Raw genomic sequence first — 17,381 nt, forward strand, 5'->3', positions numbered from 1 at the left:
CCATCGAATAACGTCGGACCGTAACCCCTCCGGAACAAACAAACGATTCGGTGGGCAACCGGGCGGAGGCGTTACCCCTTCTAAGGCCGTCTTGACCTTCGACTCGACCTCCCATACGAGTGTGGAGATAACTACTTTCTCAGGTAAAATGCACTCGGGAGTCACCGGGCGTTCGGATGGATCAAAAATACGAGATAAAGAGTCGGGTTTGATGTTTTTGGAACCCGGGCGGTACGATAGAACAAAATCAAAACGTCCGAAAAAAAGTGCCCACCGAGCCTGTCTGGAGTTGAGTCTTTTAGCAGATCTAATATATTCAAGGTTCTTGTGATCGGTCCAAACGATAAAGGGTACCCCTGAACCCTCTAACCAATGACGCCACTCCTCCAATGCTAACTTGACTGCCAACAACTCTCTGTTACCAATGTCATAATTACGTTCAGCAGACGATAGTCGATGAGAAAAAAACGCGCAGGGATGCATCTTGTCGTCTGAGGAAGCGCGTTGTGAAAGCACTGCTCCTACTCCCACCTCTGACGCGTCGACCTCCACCACGAACTGACGTGTGGGATCAGGGGTGACAAGAATAGGAGCCGAAACGAAGCGACTTTTGAGGTTGACGAACACTGCCTCGGCAGTGTTCGACCACCTGAACGTCGTTCGGGGGGAGGTCAAGGCAGTCAGAGGTGCGACTAGTTGGCTGAAATTGCGAATGAAACGCCGATAAAAATTGGCGAACCCCAGAAACCGCTGTAGGGCCTTACGGGAATCTGGACTTGGCCAATCTACCACAGCCTTAACCTTGTCAGGATCCATGCGCACTCCCTCAGAAGAGATGATGTACCCTAGAAAAGGAACAGACTGTGCATGAAACACGCATTTCTCCGCCTTGACAAAAAGCCCATTCTCTAACAGTCTCTGGAGCACTCGTCTGACGTGTTGAACGTGTTCCTGGAGAGACGAAGAAAAAATCAATATGTCATCCAGGTAAACATATATGAACTGATCGACCATGTCTCTCAACACGTCATTAACGAGTGCTTGGAAAACCGCTGGGGAGTTGGAAAGCCCAAAAGGCATAACCAAATATTCAAAGTGCCCCCTAGGGGTATTAAAAGCGGTTTTCCATTCATCCCCCTTCCTGATGCGAACCAAATGATATGCATTACGTAAGTCCAGTTTCGTGAAAATGGATGCTCCCTGCAACCTCTCGAAAGCTGAAGACATCAACGGCAAAGGATAGGAATTCTTTACCGTGATGTTGTTCAGCTCTCGGTAATCAATACAAGGTCGCAGAGAGCCATCCTTCTTCCCAACGAAAAAGAACCCCGCCCCCGCAGGAGAAGAGGAAGGCTGGATGAACCCAGAGGCTAGAGAATCAGAAATATATTTCTCCATGGCCTCCCTCTCGGGAACAGAAAGAGAGTAAAGTTTGCCCTTAGGCGGAGATTTACCTGGCAGTAGATCTATCGCACAGTCATAGGAACGATGCAGAGGATGAGAAGCAGCACGAGACTTACTGAACACCTCCTTCAGGTCGAGATACTCCGCGGGCACGTTAGACAAATCCGCTGCCTCACTCTGAAACACAGAACCAGACACAGACGAACAGGCAGACAACAAACATGACTCATGACAACGGTTACTCCAAGTGGAAATGGAATTATTGTGCCAGTCGATACGGGGGTTATGTTGAGTGAGCCACGGGTGCCCTAAAACCACTGGTGCTAGTGGTGAGTCCATGAGTAAAAAGGAAATGATTTCAGTGTGATTGCCAGAAGTGATAAGTGTGAGGGGTTCAGTAGAGTGGGAGATTCCTGGAAGTTCTTGTCCATTGAGTGCGTTGACGGAAATCTTGTGAGTGAGAGAAGTGATGGGAATCTGGAGTCTGAGTGCAAGTCCAAAGTCCATAAAATTACCCTCTGCTCCCGAATCCAGCAGTGCTTGAGTGCGGTGCGTGGAGGTTGCCCACTTCAGTCTTACCGGGAGGAGGGTTGATGATGGTGATGAGGTCTTCTCGGCGGAGATCCCACCCGATAGTAGCCTCATACTTACTACCGGGCTTGCTCTTTTACCGGACAGGAAAAGAGAAAGTGGCCAGGCTTGCCACAGTAAAGACAGAGTCCTTGGGATCTCCGCCTCTCCCTCTCCTCCCGGGAAAGCCGAGCTCTCCCCACCTGCATGGGTTCATGATCTGAAACTGGGCTGACCGCGCTCCCGCCGTTGGCCCGTGGATCCTCAGTGTGGTACTGGAGTCGACTCTGCTGTACCTGAGCGGTCACACGATTAAGACGAGCATCGACCCTCAGAGCAAGCTCCACCAGGCCATCCAGGGTCTTGGGAAGGTCCAGAATGTAAATCTCTTTTTGAACGCGGTCAGCCAACCCATGCAGGAACATGTCCCACTGCGCCTCCTCGTTCCATTGGCACTCTGCGGCCAGGGTGCGGAACTGGATGGAATAATCCGACACTGAGCCATTACCTTGACGTAGATCAGCGAGTAATCTGGCCGCCTCCTTACCCGCTACCGCTCGATCAAAGACTCTTCTCATCTCTGTGGAGAGTGCCTGGAACGAGGCGCAGCAGGTGTTTTGGTTCTCCCACACCGCCGTTCCCCAGAGAGCCGCCTTCCCCGACAGTAGTGTCAACACGAACGCCACTTTAGACTGTTCAGTGCAAAAGGTCCGTGGCTGCAATGCAAAGTGCAGGGAACATGCTGTGAGAAAAGCCCTACAATACTCAGGCTCACCTGAATACTTCTCAGGCGTGGGCAGACGAGGTTCTGGCTGATTCTCTTGCGGAGGCGGGGGGGCTGAACGGGCGGTGTGGGCGGCGCAGTGGGAGCTCGAAGAAGTTGTAGCTGTTGGGTGAGCTCGGACACCTGCGTCACGAGTGCTTGAACCGCGCGACCTGTGTTGGCGATCTCCTCTCCTTGTTGATCCATTCTTGTGACGCTATGTGTGATGAAGTCATTCAAACTGGTCGCACTTGCTGTATCCATGATTGGTCAGATCGTTCTGTAGTGAAACAGAGACGGATACAATTGCAAGTAAAAGAATGTTTAATGAAGATGGTCAGAGATACACAGGTCGGGGAAACAAACACTCTGATGGCGAGATGACGCAGGGACTTCAGTGGGCAACCCGGTGATGGTGTGCGGTGAAGGCGTGCTCAGGAACCAGGAACAATAAACAATCCAGACAGCGTGAAACACGACGAAGCGGGTCCACGAAGACAGTAATCCACACGAGGAGATGAGAGCAGTACACAGGGAACAGGACACGACACCGGGGAAGCCACAACGATCTGACAACATGAGATGGGAATTACTGCACATATAAAGGGAACGGGGATTGAACACAGCTGGCGACAATAATTAACACAATGAGTAACCACACCCACACAGACACACACACACACATCAGAAATGAGACAGCCGATTCATGAACCGTGACAGTTAGTGATTCTAGACCAGTCTATTTTGGGTCCTATGATATTCTTTAGAATTTTCAAGACACCTTCTCTCAAATCAACTTTACTGGCATGTAGCAATTCAGTAGTAACAGCAGACTCAAAATTGTTGAATTCAGATTCAGTTATAATTTGTGACATCAGCTGTGTGACTTATGGCAACGACATGTCGTAAAGACGCATTTTGCTGATCAATGTTCTTCTAAATTCAGAAAAATTTGTTAGTGCTGAGGGTAAGCTCTGGGGTTGTCTCTCTATATCTTTAGGTCCTAGCGCTTTGGCAACAGTTTGTATTTGGACAACAGAAGAGTTGGGAGGAACACTTTAAGTTCCCTCAATTCCCTGAGACCTTCTCCTAGCGCCACATACCTTTACTGAGTCTACAGGCTCATCAGTTACTGATTGGATGGCTACATCTGTTTCAAAGAAAGCTTGTAAATCAGGGTAAATGTTATCAGGCTGACTAACTTCTTCTACATCAGTTTTTCCTATAGCTTTGTTGCTGTTCAATTTCTTGGTCAAAGAGGAAACTCTAGCATGGAGCTATTTCATCTCTTTCTCTAGCTCTGAGTTATACTGAGACTGTTCTGTAGCTTTTGCTAAAAGAAACTCTCTGTGGCAGCAGATAATGCCCTACACATTGTTTTTGCAGATGCTTGCTCCAAGCACCTTTTTACCCTCATCTACTGAACAAGTTTTGTCTGGGTGAATTTCATATTTCTGAGTTAGTTCCTGTCTAACTTTTTCAGTGACTATTAGGTCCATTTGTTCTTCTAACATTTTTTTGGATTCACTATCTGACCACAAAGGAGTTGCAAGTCCACCTTTTTCAGTTGTGGGGATTAGTCTAGCACTTTTCCTAAACAAAGGAACTTTGTTCCTTTGTTACCACACAAACAAACACTAAAAAACTTCCCTGGTTAACAGAGGGTACACTTGTTAACACAGCTTAAGGCAGGCATACACTGTGCGATGTCTGTGCGATTTTAGCAAGGTACCTACTCACACTGAATGAGTAGATCGCATGCGATGTAAAGCCAAAGCTCAGGATTTATGTGCTCACACTATACGGTCCGGACGTCGAGCTGCGACTTCACTGCTCACACTATAGCCTACGTGTGAAATATGCGTGAATCAGCGTGATAAACCCTCGTGCTGGTTGCGCCTATAACATGAACTGGAGGTAAGCAACAGTAATTTGTAGCTAGTTTGAACTACAGATGTCCCTTTTTTTTTTTTTTTTTTTTGCTGCAGATGAAACTTCTGTTTTTTGGCGCAGGCGCAGTGAGGGAAAAAACACTGAGTTTAGGTCAAGCGGTTCGTAGCTATGCTTCATCTGTGCGATATAGTCACGAGGAGTGACCAAAATTTCTAATATGGCAGAAATTCATCCAACCATCCGATTGCCGGTCGGGAGAGGATAATCGCCTCTCGTATCCCCCTGTACACTGCACGAACACTGCACGACAAACGACGCACGACAATCTGAAAATCGGCCCGACCTGAAAAAGAGTCGCACGAGTCAGAATTCGGCTCAAAATCGGACGAAAATCGCACAGTGTATGCCCGCATTTAACCATCGTTAACTTTCCAAATGACCAACACTTCACACTTAACCTCCCTGCCTACAAGAACAGAGGGTAAACCAAAATATTAGCACGTAATTGTCACATTCACCGTCTGTCTTCTCTGCACTACATTCCCCAGGATCTTCTTTGGCGCACCTGCACTCACGCTCCCCTGAGTATTATCATAATCACCCGCACCTGTTCATCATCAGCAGCCTCATTAACAAGCACTATAAAACACTCACCACAGCCCCAGTTCAATGTCAAGCCTCCAACAGGAACAGACCATTATCCGTTGTCTCCTGAGTCTCTGATGCATCCAAGATTCCAAGACGTAACGTATACTCACCTGTGAAACACTAACCTCTGTGTCATTGTTCTGCTGTCTCCAGGACTCCTGTTCGATTCCTATTGCATGTGATCCTGTTTTCTCCCGAACTTCCAGTGTTTCCTCTGAGCTTGCTTGCTATTGACCGCATCTGAAAGAGAAAAGACAAGTATTAATGAACTGTGACTGCTTGGTATCAACATATCTGAAGTGAACGTGCTTACCTGCTGTCAGCCCCGCACTGAGTATCTTCTCTGAATCTGCATTTGAACGCGCTGAATACTCACCTTGTACTCTTGTCACCTTGAATAAAACTGTGTTTGGATTAGTGGTGGGCCGTTATCGGCGTTAACACGCTGCGTTAATCTATTCTCCAAATTGGGTTGGGAGCTGGCTCAAGCTACACAAGCTATGATGAAGCAATCTACCCGCGGCCGCGAGGAACACCCGGCTGCAAGCAACGCATCATATTCGTCGTCATCTTAAGTAAAAACGGTTGAAAGTGAAAGCTGGTGTAAAAGATCACGGCTGAAAGTGAAAGCTGGTGTAAAAGATCACGGCTGAAAGTGAATGCTGGTGTAAAAGATCGGTGCAACATCCATTATTTGGACTTGGTTCGGATTTAAGCCGTCCGACGTAGACTGTGTGGTGTAACAGTTCGGTAAATTAACACACGACTAATTCGTTCTACCACCTCAAATTCAAAACGAAACATATCACTGAATACCAGCGCGCGCGTATTATTCCCAATATATCTTAGTGAGTGGTGTAGCACATAATCTCTTTTTATTAAAAGCGCCCGATTTTAAGAATCGTTGTTGTGTTTCTTTTTAAGTGAAAAGACATCAGTTAGACAATATTCAAATTTTAAATTTGGGGTTTCATAAGCTCCAAGCCATAATAAACATTAGACCTACTTAAGTCTCTGCAGCTAGTGTATTAATTTTATTTATCTGCAAAATTATGTTGTATACTTACAGTTTTACACAATATATGTTCTCAAAACTACATACACCCTTTCAAAAAAAAAAAAAAAAAAAAATACATTTAGCAGTTGTTTAGCAGGGTCTGTGTAACCTGTTCTGAAATGGTTTTATTATAATATCGTTATCGCAAGAGGCTGCAATGTATATCACAATATGGATTTTAGGCCATATCGCCCATCCCTAATTGATAGCCTATAGTAGTTGATAATAACATAGGCCTACCTAATGTTGCCTACGGACGGTAACAGTACAGTAGTAACCTTTTACAGTCTATGAGTAGAACAGCTTTCTCAAGCAGTTTGTGATGCATTTTGGAAACAGGAGATGAGCCCCTGGTCTAATGCGCCACCTGGCTTGAGAAACCTGTTCTCAAAGACTTACTTTTATAGTCATTATTTGGGTAGCACACATATTCTGAATGCCTTCGGCAGAATTCAAATGAGCCATTTTAATCTAGATTAATCTAGATTAAAAAAAATAATCTATGCCCACCTCTAGTTTGGATTCACTTACCTCTGTCTCCTTGCCTATATCCTGACAGTAAAGCCTTGTTTATACTTTCGCCTGGCTCCGCAGCGCGAGTCTCCGCAGACTGCGTGCGCACCTCCTCAAACGGACGAGGCATTTATACTTGACGCGCTCGCCGTTCTACTATTCTTTGAAATGACAGGGGGCGACTCGAGTAATTGTCTCTAAACCATCAGGAATCAGCAGTGAGAAGAAGAAAGCTATACACACGTGACAATGTTTATTTTAGTACACCACCACCAATACAACACTACAAACAGAATCGTGTAAAACCCAGTAAACCCTGTTTATTAAAAATGTTCATTAAAAACACTTTTTATGCTCATTTTTTAAATGTAAGCAACTCATTTAAACGTGCAAACTGGGTGCCGGTGTGGTGAGAAGTTCGAGCGCGGCCAGATTCGGCTCGAAGTCGTTCATCTTCGGATGCAACGCCGTGCGCATTGTTACAAATGCCAGGCGAAATTGGGTCTTGCGAACCCAACGCGCACGACAGCCCACACCACAATGACGTCATTTTTGCCGCGCGCACCTTCGTGCTCGTGCGGACGCGTCGAGTATAAACCAGGCTTTATGCTAACCTTCTCTGCCTAAAGCAAAGGATACGATATATTAGCACATGATGCTAATCTTCCCTGATAAAGCAGAGGATAAATCTTCAATAACTTTACAGAGGATAAACCTTCTCTAGCAATGTAGAGGGTAATGCGCAGAGGATACAAATTTGTACTGGTCTTTAAAGGTTCTTTTGGATAGAGTGAAACTCACCGAATCGTTGGTTGTACAGAAAAATTTCGTCTGGAACTCAGTCAGAAAAGTTCATTCTTTGTTGAGATCTTTGAGCTTGAAGTTTCAAGATTCAGTCTGCAACTCAGTCAGAAAAGTTCATTCTTTGAGATCTTTTTGGTGCTTGAAGTTTCAAATCTGGATTCCAGTGAGTATATCTCCATCCAGGTCACACGGCACCAAATTGTAGGGAACTATTTCCTTCTTCAAATTAGAGACCAGGAGATGTTGGGATATCGTTCAAGCAGAAGTGATTCTTTACTGAGCGTTGCTGCAGTTCGTCCAACAATCTAATCTAAAGTAACTTTACATGGTATCTTATATGCATTTTAGGAGGGAGGGACTTCTGGAGGTGGAGAAAAATTCAAACAAAGCATACAAAAGTAGGGAGTAGTTGATTCTATCAAGCGAAAACCGGTTTGGCAGGTTATCTGGCTTGCTCAAGAGAAACAGACCCAATCAGCGTAACACTCTATTGCATTGCTAATCCAATCAGCCTAATGATTCAACGTCTGGCCTTAAAATGCTAAATTCAATGTACTCAACTTTTACTGTTGCAACCTAAATTAAACATTTAATAAATTTGTAATACAACAGACCCCAGAGGATTAAAAACACAGTATATAATTATTATAATTGATTAATCACTAATTATTATTATAATTTTAAAGTGTAAATACCATTTTAAATTCCTCTCTCTTTAACAGATCTGAGGATTGTGCTGTTGGGTAAAACTGGATCAGGAAAGAGTTCAACAGGAAACACCATCATCGGCAACTTGGTGTTTAATCAAGGTTGTTCTGCTAAGTCTTTGACTAGACACTGTGAAAGACATGTGACTGCAGTGGAGGAGGATAAAATCATCTCAGTGATCGACACTCCAGGACTATATGATACGTCAATGAGTGAAGAAGAACTGAATAACGAGATTGTGAAGTGCATCTGCATGTCTGCTCCTGGTCCTCATGTGTTTCTGCTGGTCATCAGACTTGGTGTGAGATTTACAAAAGAAGAGAAGAAAACAGTGACATGGATTCAGAAAAACTTTGGAAAAGAAGCTTCTCATCACACCATCATTCTGTTCACTCACACTGATCATCTGAAGGGGCTTTCATTAGATGAATATATCAGTGAAAGTAATGATCTCAAGGCTCTTGTTGATGAGTGCGGTGGCAGATTTCACTCATTCAACAATGAAGACATGAGTAATCGCTCTCAGGTCACAGAACTGCTGAAGAAGATTGATGAAATGGTGAGGATCAGTGGAGGACAGCACTACACTAATGGCATATTTAAAGAGGCCCAGAGAAGGACTGAACAAGAGGCTTTAAAACAAATACTGAGAGACTTCGGGCAAACAGTACTAACAGCGATAGGAGGTAAGGTAGGAGGAGGGGTAGGAGGAGTGGTAGGAGGAGTGGTAGGAGGAGTGGTAGGAGGAGTGGTAGTAGGATGGGTAGTAGGAGTGTTAGGAGGAGTGTTAGGAGGAGTGTTAGGAGGAGTGGTAGGAGGAGTGGTAGGAGGAGTGGTAGGAGGAGTGGAAGGAGGAAGGGTAGGAGCAGAAGCAGCAGCAGCAGGAGCAGAAGTAGCAGCAGAAGCAGCAGCAGCAGCAGTAGTAGCAGTAGCAGCAGCAGCAGAAGCAGAAGCAGGAGCAGAAGCAGCAGCAGAAGCAGCAGCAGAAGCAGCAGTAGAAGCAGCAGCAGCAGCATTAGAAGCAGTAGTAGCAAGAGCAGCAGCAGCAGCAGGATCAGCAGCAGCAAGCAGGAGCAGGATCAGCAGCAGGAGCATCAGCAGGAGCATCAGCAGGAGCAGCAGCAGGAGCAGCAGCAGCAGCAGCAGCAGGAGCAGCAGCAGGAGCAGCAGCAGCAGCAGCAGCAGCAGCAGCAGCAAGCAGGAGCAGGATCATCAGCAGGAGCATCAGCAGGAGCATCAGCAGGAGCAGCAAGAGCAGGTGCAGGACCATTAGCAACATTAAGAAAATAAAATAAGGGCCATAGTTAATCTGATTTGTTACGTTTGTGACGTTATGCAGCTACTTTGTTTCTGTTGTTGTTTCTGCTGTCTATTCCTCCTTTAGCATTGGTCCTGGACTTAATCTGAAGCTATTTGTGGTTGGACCAGAGAAGAGGCCTGGGCTATAAATTTCCCAGAATTCCTCTGGAGGGAGCGTTCTGCCTCTTTGATTGCCTTGTTTTTTTTTTTTTTTTTTTTTTTTGTAGGCCAAAAGGCCGTTACTTTCCTCCTGTTTATTGGGTTAGATAAGGAGATAGGGTATGTTTATTGTATGTTTTGTTTCATTTATTTTTTATTCATAGGGAAGTTAGTTTTTTGTGGGAAAGTTGTTTTCTGTTTGTTTATTGTTTTCACATTAACTCACCCTTTAAGATTTTGCTTCTAATCTTTTCTTTGTTTGTTTGATTCTTTCTTTTTAAGATACTGTTTTGTAAAAGTTAAAGTATACTGCTCTGAAAACAAACTAGAGAGCAAGAAAATAAAATTTTAAAAATGGCTAAGAAGTATTGTTTTGTTGTTTATGTTACACACAGACCTAGACCATGGACTGAAACAGATTGACCAACAAAGGCCAAATCTTTATATACTAATTAGGGCCCAAGCCCTGAAAGGGCGAAGGCCCTATTGTTTTCATAAGGATTATTATTATTAGGGCCCAAGCCCTGAAAGGGCGAAGGCCCTATTGTTTTCGGTAGGATTATTAGGGCCCAAGCCCTGAAAGGGCGAAGGCCCTATTGTTTTCGGGAGGATTATTTATTAGGGCCCGAGCACCGATGGTGTGAGGACCCTCTTGGAATTGCTCTGTTTATTAGGGCCCAAGCCCTGAAAGGGCGAAGGCCCTATTGTTTTCGGTAGGATTATTAGGGCCCGAGCACCGATGGTGTGAGGACCCTCTTGGAATTGCTCTGTTTATTATTGTTTTCGTTAGGATTATTTTTATTAGGTAGCCTGGTAATACCAGACTCTGCTACTTCACTTTGCTTCGTAGAGAGAGTCTGGAATAGCATAATAGAGAAGTGTTTTCTCTCTCGCGGGGGGGCGCTTGTCTGAAGTTTAAAATCATTGGTTACCCGTAAGCCAATCACATAACGTTTGGTTATGGCGTGTGTTATGCGCATGCTCAGCCGCATCTAACTTCCACTGTAAACACATGTATGATGCAAAAACTAAACCATTGAGCGAAATACCGGAGTGAACATGGCTGTGAACGACTTTTGCAGATTATGTGAAGTAAATCTACGCAAGTACGCATCCAAAAAAAATGGAAAAAAATAATACTCAAGTAAAGTACAGACACTCAAAAAGTGTACTTAAGTACAGTACTCTAGTAAATCGTTACTGTCCACCTCTGAATGAGAAACAGTACTTACTTCTGTTATAGTCTCCATAATCACCATAATGATGAGATATATGGATGATGGAGATCATGAAGATATCAACTCTGATCAAGACAATGTTAATCACTCTCAGAAAAAAGTAAAAAAAAGTACTTTTTTCAAAGGGTACAACTTTATACCTTAAGCGTGCAAATTGGCACCACAGACTGTAAAAAAATATGTGTGTAGTGTGCGTGACGTCACCCGTTGGTTGCTGAAGAGTGTTTTGAAGCCTAAAGTGGGCGGAGCCGGCCGTCGCCATCTTGGCAGCGCGTCACTCCCGGATAACAGAAAATGGACAGAGAGGCGGGACATGGGTGAGCTGAGGCTATTGGTATTGACCTGTTGCTGAAACCACGCTCGCCTAGCTCGACGTGATCGAGTTAGCTCAGGCTAAGGAGCTAATGCTATGTGCCAAAGGCCTCGCGCTAAAGTGACAGCTGATGATGTAAAGCCAATAGTTAAAGTTCATGTTTTTGCCCTTCGAAATATTATAATAGTTAAAAGACATAGCTACAAGTGAGACTGTGTATCGTGATTCTGTACCATTCTGCTAGTTGAAAATGTATTATGCAGTAACTTACAATATTACTCTGAGCTTGTGTGTGTGTGACAGTGATTTATGTGCATACATGTCAGTCACTCTTTTTTTATAGTCTATGGTCCGTCAGCTCGGCATAGCTCATCAAGTTCGTAGAGAGCTTTATTAGTCAGTCCATTTTAAATTCTGATTTTGGCCGCCTCTCTAATGGGTCAAACCATAGATATAACCTCAGAAGTTCAAGTAAATGCGCTAGAAATCCGCATTCATTCAAGGATGTGCATCTATTGCATGGATGGAGAGAAAGCACTGACACCTGCAGGATTTCATCTGACGGTACTTTTTATTTAACACTAAAAAGATAAATAAGCATATGTAGTCTATCTGTCCTCTGAGACCGCAGAACAAGTGTAGCCTCTATATCTATAGACACTTTTAAATCTGAACTCCAAAAAGCAACAAAATTGTCAGACATCCATGAGTGCATATTCACAGTGGAAAACAACTGGAAAACCCATCCATCCATTCATCTTCTTCTGCTTATCCGGGGCCGGGTCGCTGGGGGTCGCTGGGGCAGCAGTAAAGATGCCCAGACTTCCCTCTCCCTAGACACTTCCTCCAGCTCTTCCGGGGGGACACCGAGGCGTTCCCAGGCCAGCCGGGAGACATAATCCCTCCAGCGTGTCCTAGGTCTTCCTCTGGGTCTCCTCCCGGTGGGACGCGCCCGGAAAACCTTCCCGGGAAGGTGTCCAGGAGGCATCCGGAACAGATGCCCGAGCCACATCAGCTGACCCCTCTGAGGAGCAGCGGCTCTACTCTGAGCTCCTCCCGAGTGACCGAGCTTCTCACCCTATCTCTAAGGGATCGCCCAGCCACCCTGCGGAGAAAGCTCATTTTGGCCGCTTGTATCCGGGATCTTGTCCTTTTGGTCATGACCCACAGCTCATGACCATAGGTGAGAGTAGGAACGTAGATTGACCGGTACATCGACCACATTACTGCAGACGTCTGTCAATCTCCTGTTCCATCCTTCCCTCACTCGTGAACAAGACCCCAAGATACTTGAACTCCTCCACTTGAGACAGGAACTGTCCACCAACCTGAAGCGGGCAAACCACCCTTTTCCGAATGAGAACCATGGCCTCGGATTTGGAGGCGCTGATTCTCATCCCAGCCGTTTCACACTCGGCTGCAAACCGTCCCAGTGCATGCTGAAGGTCCTGGTCTGATGGGGCCAGCACGACAACATCATCCGCAAAGAGCAGAGAGGAAATCATGTGGTCCCCAAACCTGACACCCTCCGGCTCCTGGCTGCACCTAGAAATTCTGTCAATAAAAATTATGAACAGAACCGGCGACAAAGGGCAGCCCTGCCGGAGTCCAACATGCACCGGGAACAAGTCTGACTTACTGCCAAAGGCAAAGGGCCTTATTGGCAAAGGGCCCCGGACCCCATACTCCCAGAGCACCCTCCACAGGACGCCGCGAGGGACACAGTCGAATGCCTTCTCCAAATATATCACAACTGGAAAACAGTGCTGGTTATTCTCTCGACCACTACTCGACCACGACGGAGTCCAAAGGCGTGGGCGAAGTAATGGGTGTATTCAATTGTATGAAATAATCCCAAAAAAGCACAAACACGGCAGAGATGCCAAGTTCAGCGGCTGGAATTTGCTGAGGTGACGTGACGCTAACAGACAGACAAACTGCTGATAGTGACAGGCTGACATCAGCGGCAATCCACCTGTCACTCAAGTGGCCCCGCCCTTAATTATGCAGAACTTTAAGGCTTAATGTTATTTAAACGGATGAGTTATAAATAAATTCACCCCCTCACAGTTTTTATGAAGGGCAAGATTAGTTATTTAGACCAAAATCAATTTTTGTTCCAGGCTGTAAACATATTGTTTTCTGCTATAAAGTTGGGCATTTTAACATGGGGGATATATGGAATTGACTCTCTTTTGCAGCCTCTCTCTAGTGGCCAGACAATGAACTGCAGTTCTAGTTACTTCTGTATCGGCTTCGCAAGAGAGACCGGAAGGTTGCCGCTTGATTGCCACCTTAAAGGTACATATTAGTACCTGTGTACAAAGGTGCCTTTTGAAAAGGTTCTGGCCCAGTGACAGCTTTTGAACCATTTTTACTAAGAGTGATTTCTATCAGGATGACTCTGAACCAGACTGTCGATGTGGAAACAGGCGATTCAGAACAGGACTATGTCTTGGTCAATATTACAGAAAACAGAAGTACGTTTGGCAGTAACTGCTATTTTAAGGGGGTAAAAAAAATATTACTGATATTCAATTTTTTTTTTTAAATAAAGAAAAATAAAAAAATAGAGGGGACCTAGGATGATAACAGCACTAGACAACAGAGTCCATTACCACACTCTGGGCTACAAGGAAATGCTGAACATTTCAACACCATGTTTCACTTCCTCAAATCTGGTTTAACCTATTCTGAGAACAGTACTTGTTATTGACGCAGAGCAGAGAAGAGGTAAGCTAGCAGCAATGCTATATTGAGATTAAAAAAAATATCTTCCAAGCACAAGCCATGGTAAAATAATATAAGTGATTACATTACATTACAACTTAATAACATGAGGTTTAAAACATCAGTCATATGGGTTTTATTAGACAGGGTAAAATATTAAAACATGCTGTAATGTGAAACTATTAACAGTTTATGGACATTAAAATAAGAGGATATTTGCATTATTATTTGTATATATCATACTGCAGATATCTCTACTAATGATGCTTAAAGTTAGCATTAAATGAAAATTCATGTTTCTAAATGAATGATATTCATCTTATTGTGAATGTTTCATACATCCATAAAGAATAGAGCAGAATAAAGTAGGATATAAAAGAGTAGAATAGTCTTTATTGTCATTATACGCAGGTGCAATAAAACTCTACACAGCAAATTTAAATGAACACTGCTCAGCGTTTCTATGAGTCCAGAAATAAAATAAATCTGGTCAGTAATAAGTGTGTCACGGAGTCACCAGATCTGCTCGCTCCGCCCACTCGTTCCCTCTCCCCGGAAGTCTGATTCACCGCTCCTGCACATCATCACTGACTCACACTATAAAGAGACACTTCCCTAGTGATGGCAAAATGAGGCTTCCTGAACCACTGAGACCTCGCAGCCCATTGCTTCACTCAAAGGGTCATTACTCGAAGCTTCATTCAGCATTGCTCACTAGTCACACCTAGCGACTGTGCAAAGAAACAGCAGACAAATAAATCAATACTGAACCAATGACCTGAGCATTTGTCCATTGCCTGGGGATAAAATAAAATATGTTTATTTCGCTGTCTGAATTTACTTGTGCAGAGACAACTGTCACACACAGTTCATTAATTATTCATAAATTGTTTGGATAGTGACAGTATGAACAACAAAAGTGAGACTGTGTTGAGTGTTGTGCTTATGGTTGAGGGAGTGTAATAAAGCAAACTGCAACAGAAAAGTGTGGGGTGGGAAAGGTTAAGAATGGTTTCTTGGTTGTTTAGTGCATTGAACTGTTACTAGTTTTAGTGTAGTGTTGTGCTTATGGGACAGGGGATATAGAGGAGCAAACTGCAACACTGCAGGTTAGGGTGGGTGAAGGAAGGATTACACGTGATTTTTACTGAGGAACAGAATTGTTTCAAGTGTGTTGGGGTTTAGACGATTCCTCTTCTCAGACAAAACCTCTCCAGCCTTGGAAAAGATCATGGAACAGAGGATACAGGGGAACATAAAAACGCCAGTGCCAGCTGATATAAATGAGGAGACTGATGCTTATGTTGAGCCCAATATACTAGTGGATCCTCAGATCTTGTGAGATTCACTTCTGATAAATATCGGTCCACTTCTACAGTAGCATCTGCTGTTGCGCTTGAGCTCCTTCTACTGTGATCAACCGTGCTGTCCAGCAGAGGCCAAATGTCACCTAATAATAAAGGTACAAAGTAAAAAAAAATCCATTAACAATGCTTCACAGTACCAATCACTAATATTAGGGATGGGCAATACCACACTTTTAGGATTCGATACGATACGATACTTTTTCATCGATATCGATACCAATACCGTTAATTTCTTTTTCTTTTTTTCTTTAATTTTTGTCAGTAAAAATATTATTACATTTAAGACAAATCACAAGACAAATACAGACTATTTATACAAAATGTATTATGGTAAATACATAATAAAATTAGAATTAAAATAAATAACATAAATATGAATGAAATAAATTAAATATGAACAAAAACGAACACATTTTCACTTGTCTTATTTCTCAAAAAAAAGAAAGACCAATCTTGGTAGAAAAAGGTAAAAGAAAAAAAAAACTAAACAAACAAACAAAAAACTAATACATCAATGTTATGTTTAGAGCCTCTTTGTAGAAGTAAACATGTAACACTTCACTGAAGCAAAAACAAGACGTCATAAAGATCATAATAAACTAGGATTTACTTATCCTATAATGCATAACAAAGACAGTTGTTCCCTGAGAAAATGAACTTGGAAAAATGAACTAACGAGTATATCGATCTATCGGTACCACAGGATCGATACGCCCATCCCTAACTAACATGAACATTCACACAACAAAGGCATACACTACTTGCTGTTGTTTGAAGATTGCCCTGCTTCTGAAGAGGTTGGCAGCTGAGCTGGGGGTGTGTTGGTGAAAGCAGAATGGAGACCAGAACTTCTGATTACAGAAGCGCATTCAGATTTTAGTCTTGATACCACTTCCTGCAGTTTCCCTTGACTTGAGAATCCCAGTTTTTTTTAAATCTGGGATCCAATAACATGGGTATGGTCATCACACTTACTGATTCTAAATGTACTGCATGCTCCCTGACCCTCCGTACAAGTCTGTCACCCAGATGCCTTGTTAAATCTGAATTGAGGCCTTCTAGCTTGCTCGTTACAGCATGATTAAGCATCTTCACTTTGGAGGCAGACACCCTTTTCTCTCCCGAAAGCTCTACTGTATCCTGGTGGAAAGGGGCAAGAACATCTGAAGCATCCTGGACTGCCTCATACTCCAGGGCTGTAGGAGGGGTGACGTCAGTCTTTAGAGAGGTCAGGGCTGCCCCCACTGGCTCTCTCAGCTGACAGAGATGGTCCAGCATGTTACAAGTGCTGTTCCAGCGAGTGTCCACTTCAGTTATCATTTTCAGGACTGGTCTCCCCATCTGCTCCTGTACTTGGACCAGTCTCTCTTTTGCTGGAGTGCTGGTTCGGAAATAGGTCACAAGTTTCCTACATTTGGATCGAATGTTGTTGAAGCTACTGATGTCATCAAAAGATTTCCTCGCAATAAGGTTTAGTGCATATCGCATGCCTAACATTCAGTGATTCAATTCAATTTCAATTTTATTTAAATATAGCACACTTAAAAAACAACCAAGGTTGACCAAGGTGCTTCACAGGTTAAATACAACAGCAGGTCACTACTCACACAATAAAAGTACAACAAAAACAACAGACTTAACTCGAAGGAAATGCCAAAGATGGGTTTTTAACAATGATTTAAAACATTCAAGAGTTGGGCAGGTTCTGATATGGACATGATCTTCCACATGCTATCATGTTGGCTGCAGCATCAGTTTGGCTTTGAGCTGGGCAGGACCAGCGGCGAAGGAAGCTCTGGGCTGGGCAGGACCAGCGGCGAAGAGGGCTCTGGGCTGGGCAGGACCAGCGGCGAAGGAAGCTCTGGGCTGGACGGGACCAGCGGCGAAGGAAGCTCTGGGCTGGACGGGACCAGCG

General features: G+C 44.1%; 1 protein-coding gene across 1 annotated transcript; it reads left to right on the forward strand.

Moving 5' to 3' along the window:
- Positions 1 to 3,057: 3,057 nt before the first annotated feature.
- Positions 3,058 to 15,441, forward strand: LOC308694957 (GTPase IMAP family member 7-like; the record flags this gene model as incomplete). The annotated part of the gene is made up of 4 exons (XM_081372816.1): positions 3,058 to 3,088; positions 8,375 to 9,279; positions 9,438 to 9,618; positions 15,302 to 15,441. 4 exons carry the CDS (start codon positions 3,058 to 3,060, stop codon positions 15,439 to 15,441), a joined length of 1,257 nt encoding a protein of 418 aa, XP_081228942.1.
- Between the last annotated feature and the right edge of the window lie 1,940 nt (positions 15,442 to 17,381).

This window comes from Scardinius erythrophthalmus (genome assembly GCF_964197995.2).
Source record: "Scardinius erythrophthalmus genome assembly, chromosome: 1".
NCBI classification, from domain to species: Eukaryota; Metazoa; Chordata; class Actinopteri; order Cypriniformes; family Leuciscidae; genus Scardinius; species Scardinius erythrophthalmus.